General features: G+C 47.5%; 1 protein-coding gene across 1 annotated transcript; it reads left to right on the plus strand.

Moving 5' to 3' along the window:
* Positions 1-640: 640 nt before the first annotated feature.
* On the plus strand, positions 641-6,475 carry LAJ45_10962 (uncharacterized protein; the record flags this gene model as incomplete). The annotated part of the gene is made up of 6 exons (XM_046120476.1): positions 641-723; positions 780-1,249; positions 1,305-2,653; positions 2,709-2,922; positions 2,987-6,312; positions 6,365-6,475. 6 exons carry the CDS (start codon positions 641-643, stop codon positions 6,473-6,475), a joined length of 5,553 nt encoding a protein of 1,850 aa, XP_045966355.1.
* Between the last annotated feature and the right edge of the window lie 839 nt (positions 6,476-7,314).

Here is a 7,314-nt window from a genome sequence, read left to right on the forward strand (position 1 = left end):
TGCGGTGAAAGGTGCGGTTTTTGCGTAGGTCTTGACGCTTGATATTCCAAACAAGACTGGGTCCCAACACTTTCCGATCCCTGCGTTTCAAAAACTAAGAATCTGCGGGTAGACCCCACCAAGGGGGGGTAAAGAGCTTCCCTTGAGAGTCACTGATAGAGCGATAAAGTGTCCTGGCGATAGTGCCTGTAGCAGGCCCTGTAGCCCCAGTGGTATTGGCTTGAAAGAGAGGACCTGGTGTTGAATAGCTTCATTTTACTTTCTCCTCCGTTGCTGCATGAATTGCCTTCTTGACCCCCCTCACTCTCCACGTCTTCTCTTTACCTACTTCAATCCATTCTCTCCCCTCCCCTCCCCGTGCGTTGACTCCCCGTATCCGCCGGCCAATCTCCATTCCCTTCTTACCATTGACGAAAACGAAACCTACCACCAAGGAGTTTAGACAGTAGCTGCACCGGAACGGCCATTAATTCAATTCTTTTTTCATCATTTTTTCCGTCGAGGACTTCTACTTCCATCCATAAATCCTCTAGACAGGTTTTGATTCACGGGCTTCACGACTGTCACTCTTAATACCCCGCCTTCTCCACCTGGAAATCTTTTAATTCCAAAAGCTTGAACATCCTCATCACAAGCAACCATGAGACCTGAACAAGAACAGGAATTGGCTTACACCTTAATGGTGGAGCTTCTGGCCTACCAGTTCGCCAGTCCCGTTAGATGGTTTGAACTCGCCCCCATATTCATTATCCTTGAGCTACTAACTCACAATTTCTCAGGATTGAAACCCAGGATGTGATTCTCTCCCAACATTCGGCGGAACGACTTGTTGAAATTGGTCCCTCCGACACTCTTGGCGGCATGGCCCGGCGCACTCTTGCAGCGAAGTATGAGGCCTATGATGCTGCCCAATCTCTCCAGCGTCAAATTCTTTGCTACAATAAGGATGCAAAGGAAATCTACTACGATGTCGAACCTGTTGAAGAGGAGGAAACCCCAGAAGTTCCTGTGGCCTCGTCCTCAGCACCTGCCAATGCTCCAGCAGCGTCAGCTCCCGTTGCTGCTGCTGCCCCTGCACCATCCTCAGGCCCAGCTGCTCAGGTTGCCGATGCACCTGTCCAGGCCGTAGACATTGTGCGGTCACTCATTGCACAGAAGCTCAAAAAATCTCTGGCGGAAATTCCATTATCAAAAGCCATCAAAGATTTGGTCAATGGTAAAAGTACATTGCAAAATGAAATTTTGGGAGGTTTGTATTCTACATAAATCATATCCAAACGCAATTATATTGACAAAATATTTAGATTTACAAAAGGAATTTGGCAATACCCCCGAGAAACCGGAGGATACCCCCTTGGATGAATTGGGTGCGGCAATGCAGACCACATTCAACGGCCAGCTCGGCAAGCAGTCAAGCTCGATGATTGCTCGTATGATTTCTTCCAAGATGCCTGGTGGTTTCAACATCACAACGGCAAGGAAATACCTCGGGGACCGATGGGGTCTTCAGTCAGGACGACAGGATGGTGTCTTGCTGATGGCAATTACAATGGAGCCAGCGGCAAGATTAGGAAGTGAAAATGACGCAAAGGCATTTTTAGACGACGTGTCGGCAAAGTATGCTATTGCATCCGGTATCTCCCTGTCTGCGCCCGCAGCTGGAGGTTCTTCCGGCGGTGGCGGTGGTGGAATGATGATGGATCCTGCCGCCATTGATGCTTTGACCAAAGACCAAAGGGCATTGTTCAAACAACAGCTTGAGCTCCTGGCAAGGTACCTGAAAATGGACCTTCGCTCTGGAGATAAGGCATATGTTGGCTCTTTGGATACCCAGAAAGTTTTACAAGCACAACTTGATCTATGGAATGTCGAGCACGGCGAATTCTACGCCTCGGGAATCGAGCCTTCATTCTCGCCACTCAAGGCCAGAGTTTACGATTCATCATGGAACTGGGCTCGACAGGATGCACTCCACATGTACTTCGACATTGTCTTTGGCCGCCTGAAGCTCGTTGACCGCGAAATTGTTTCACGATGTATTCATATCATGAATCGCTCTAACCCCACGTTGCTCGAGTACATGCAATACCACATTGATCACTGTCCCACTGAACGTGGTGAGACATACAAGCTTGCAAAGGAACTTGGGGAGCAGCTTATTGCGAACTGTCAGGAGGCACTTGGCACGGCTCCCGTTTTCAAAGATGTTCAATACCCTACCGCCCCTCAAACCACTATTGACGCCCAGGGTAACATGTCATACGCCGAGGTTCCACGACCTGCGATTCGAAAGCTTGAGCACTACGTTAAGGAAATGGCTGCTGGTGGAAAACTGAGCGAGTATGGAAACCGAACGAAGGTTCAGAACGACCTTGCCAAGATTTACAAGATCATTAAACAGCAACACAAAATTACAAAATCCTCGCAAATGCAGATTAAAACACTCTACGCAAACATCTTCAAGAGTTTAGCAATGAATGAGGCCCAAATCCTCCATGAGAAGGGTGCCAATAATAAGAAAAACAACAATTCAGGGAAGGGCAAGGTTGAATGCATTCCATTCCTTCATTTGAGGAGGAAGGAAGATCATGGCTGGGAGTACTCGAAAAAGTTGACTGGATTATACTTGGATTGCTTGGAACAGGCTGCTGCCGTATGCTTTCCCCCATTTCTACTTTTATGGTCGGCAAGTACTAATACATTACTAGTCCGGTGTAACATTTGATGGAAAGAATGTTCTTATGACTGGTGCTGGTGCTGGTTCTATCGGAGCTGAGGTCTTGCAAGGGCTCCTCAGCGGTGGCGCCAGGGTCGTTGTCACTACTAGCAGATTTTCTCGTGAGGTTACTGAGTACTACCAGACTATGTACACGAAGTTTGGAGCCCGTGGTTCTCAATTGATTGTTGTACCATTCAACCAAGGTAAATAATACCACCCTCTCCTACTAAAGAACCAAATCTAACAACTTTTCTCTTTTTTTTTCAGGTAGCAAGCAGGATTGCGAAGCTCTTGTAAACTGGGTCTATGATGCAAAGAATGGACTGGGATGGGATTTGGACTTTGTTATTCCCTTCGCCGCTATTTCTGAGAATGGCCGTGAAATCGATGGCCTCGACTCCAAGTCCGAGCTTGCGCACAGAATCATGTTGACAAATCTTCTCCGTCTCCTTGGAATGGTCAAGACAAATAAAGCCTCTCGTGGCTACGAAACCCGTCCTGCACAGGTCATCCTTCCTCTTTCTCCCAACCATGGTACCTTCGGTAACGACGGCATGTACTCTGAATCCAAGCTAGCTTTGGAGACATTGTTCACCCGATGGCACTCCGAATCATGGGGCAACTACCTCACAATCTGCGGAGCTGTTATCGGATGGACCCGTGGTACTGGTTTGATGGGTGGCAACAACTCTATCGCCGAGGGTGTTGAGAAACTTGGTGTCCGTACCTTCTCTCAGCAGGAAATGGCTTTCAATCTCTTGGGTCTGATGGCTCCAGCTGTCGTCAACCTCTGCCAAGTCGAGCCAGTCTTTGCCGATCTTAACGGTGGCTTCCAATATATTCCCAATCTTAAGGAGGTTTCTGCCCAACTCCGTCAGAATCTGCAGGAGACTTGTGAGGTTCGCAAGGCGGTCACCGTCGAAACTGCCATCGAGCACAAGATCGTCAACGGCGAGGAGTCGGAGAAACTCTACCAAAAGGTCACTATCCAGCCGCGTGCGAATATGAAGTTTTCATTCCCGGAACTTCCAGATTATAAAAAGGAGATTGAACCTTTGGCTGCAGACCTCCGTGGTATGGTCGACTTGGAGAAGGTTGTTGTTGTTACCGGATTTGCTGAGGTCGGTCCCTGGGGTAACTCTAGGACTCGATGGGAGATGGAGGCCTACGGTCATTTTTCGCTCGAAGGATGCATTGAAATGGCTTGGATCATGGGTCTCATCAAGCATTTCAAGGGACCAATCAAGGGCAAACCATACTCTGGTTGGGTCGACGCTAAAACAAACGAACCTGTTGATGACAAAGATGTCAAAGCCAAGTATGAGAAGCACATCTTGGAACACTCCGGTATCCGTTTGATTGAGAGCGAGCTTTTCGGTGGCTATGACCCTAAAAGGAAGGAATTGCTCCAGGAAGTTGTTATTGAGCAAGACTTGGAACAATTCGAGACCAGCAAAGAAAATGCACAAGAATTCAAGAGACAACACGGTGATAAGGTCGAGATCTTTGAGCTTAAGGAGACCGGTGAGTATACTGTGCGCCTAAAGAAGGGTGCGTTGTTGTACGTTCCCAAGGCATTGAAATTCGACCGCCTTGTTGCTGGCCAGATCCCCGCCGGGTGGGACGCCCGTAGATATGGCATCCCCGAAGATATCATCACCCAAGTCGATCCAGTTACTCTTTATGTCCTTGTCAGTGTTGTCGAGGCTCTTTTAGCGTCTGGTATCACCGACCCGTACGAATTCTACAAATACGTGCACTTGTCAGAGGTTGGTAACTGTGTTGGTTCTGGTGTTGGAGGTGTGAGCGCTCTGAGAGGGATGTACAAGGGCAGATGGCAAGACAAGCCGATCCAGAAGGATATTTTACAGGAATCTTTCATCAACACCATGTCTGCGTGGGTTAACATGTTGCTTCTCTCCTCTACAGGCCCGATCAAGACTCCTGTCGGTGCTTGTGCTACTGCTGTCGAGTCACTTGATATTGGTTATGAGACTATTGTTGAGGGTAAAGCAAGAGTGTGCTTCGTTGGTGGTTTTGATGACTTCCAGGAGGAAGGCTCTTACGAGTTCGCCAACATGAAGGCCACGAGCAACGCTGAGGAAGAAATTGCGCATGGAAGAACCCCAGCTGAAATGTCCAGGCCAACTACCACTACCAGAAATGGTTTCATGGAATCCCAGGGGTGCGGTGTTCAGCTCATTATGAGCGCGAAGTTGGCGTTGGAGATGGGTGTTCCAATCTATGGTATTGTTGCGCTAACAGCGACTGCCACCGACAAGATTGGACGTAGTATTCCTGCTCCTGGTCAAGGTATTTTGACTACCGCTCGTGAGGCCAGCAGCAAATTCCCAAGCCCCCTCCTAGATATAAAATACAGGAAGAGGCAACTCGACATGCGCAAGGCTCAAATCAAGCAATGGACCGAGTCCGAACTCATGTATCTCCAAGAGGAGGTCGCTGCTATGAAATCTCAGGGTACAGACTTCGACGAGAGCGAGTACATGCAGGACCGTGCTGGCCACATTGAGCGCGAATCTCAGAGGCAGGAAAGCGAGGCTCTGAACGCGTGGGGTAACAACTTCTGGAAGAAGGATCCCAGAATTGCGCCATTGAGAGGAGCCTTGGCTACATGGGGCTTGACGATTGACGATTTGGGCGTTGCCAGTTTCCACGGAACCAGTACTAAGGCCAATGACAAGAATGAATCTGATGCCATTCAGAAGATGTTGACCCATCTAGGAAGGAAGAAGGGCAACGCCATCCTGGGTATCTTCCAGAAATATCTCACTGGCCATCCTAAGGGTGCTGCTGGTGCCTGGATGATGAACGGAGCTATTCAGTGTTTGAACTCTGGTCTCGTACCAGGCAACAGGAATGCAGATAACGTCGACCAAAAGTTGGAACAGTTCGATTACATCCTTTACCCAAGTCGAAGCATCCAAACCGATGGTATCAAGGCATTTTCAGTCACTTCCTTCGGTTTCGGTCAGAAGGGTGCTCAGGCCATTGGTGTTCACGCTAAATATCTCTTTGCCACTCTGGATGAGCAGACATATGAGGCGTATAAAGCTAAGGTCAACTCTCGATACAAGAAGGCTTACAGATATTACCACACCTCACTTGTTGAAAATAACATGTTCCAAGCCAAGAACGACCCGCCATACACTGCCGACCAGGAGACTCAAGTCCTCCTTGACCCTCTTGCCCGCGTACAGGCCGATAAGAAGACCAACAGTTACATGTACCCCGCACAGATCCAGAAGAAACCCGCAGATCCGTCGGTGGAGAACACTCGCAAACTTGTTGAGAACCTTGCTAGTGCTACGGCAGGTGATAATAGCAAGATTGGCGTTGATGTTGAATTGATCTCCAGTATTAACATCGATAACGAGAATTTTGTCGAGCGCAACTTTACTGTTGCTGAGCAGGAGTACTGTCGCAAAGCCCCGAGTGCGCAAGCGAGTTTTGCTGGGAGATGGAGCGCGAAAGAGGCCGTGTTCAAGGCGTTAGGTGTTGCGTCAAAGGGTGCTGGAGCCCCATTAAAGGACATTGAAATTCTGAGTGATGATAAGGGTGCTCCTGTCGTTCAAGTATGTTTTCCTTCCTCAATCCTTCCATGAACAAACATCTAACATAATACAGTTGCATGGCGATGCCAAGGCAGCAGCAGTTAAGGCTGGCGTGAAGGCGGTGCAAGTTAGCATCAGTCACAGTGATGCTCAAGCTATCGCAATTGCGGTAGCGAATTTTTAAATTTTTTTTTTTTCGTATATCCTTTTTCCGCCAGTTCTATGATGGTATGAACATAAAGATACGGTTCGGGTTACATATGTAATTTCTCTCTTTTCGGTACTGGTTTTCCTGTGGTGAGGCTTTCTTTGGTCTTGTATTTCTTTTCTTGGTGATTGGGTAAATCGGGTATGTAGGGGATACAACAAAAGCGGAGGGTTTCATTTGTCAATACCAATAGAAGACGTTTTCGATTCTGCTCTTTGCCTCTAGCGTTTCGGTTATGAATCAATCAAGCATAGTTGTGGTTATATTTATGTATTTTAACGAGTGACCAGCCATGACGACAAGTCAGCTTTGTTTTAATGGTGACCCATTCTGTGACTTGTAGAATTTCAATGGATGATCTCGATCAACGTAGAATAGATGTGTTTTAATAAAGTTTCTTTCATGTGGATAGGGTCGAGAGTATTGGCTACCGAAATGACGGCTCCAGGTTCCACCTGAGCTCCAACACGAAAGACCAGATGACATACAGCAATCAAATTGCAAGAGGTGCTGGTCTAGGCACATATGATATTTCAATAGTCTATGGCCTGCAAAGCCAATGCTATACTGAGCTATTTGAGTCATTTCTTCTTTTGAGCGGTAGCATGGCGGTCTAGGCCTTTGTAGTGAGTTTTCCATCGATCACTGACTAGAGCAAATAATTGTTTAGACCTTATTTCCGAGTGATAGCTCATGATATGATCAGAAATCTTTTTTGTTTAATTCATTAATTGATATAATCAATCATTCTACAGATCCCTAACTTAAAGACAGAGCTACATTTAGTTTGGATTAGTATCCAGCCCTAGTTCCCA

The sequence above is a fragment of the Morchella importuna genome (genome assembly GCF_003444635.1).
Source record: "Morchella importuna strain M04M26 chromosome Unknown Morimp01GS053, whole genome shotgun sequence".
NCBI classification, from domain to species: Eukaryota; Fungi; Ascomycota; class Pezizomycetes; order Pezizales; family Morchellaceae; genus Morchella; species Morchella importuna.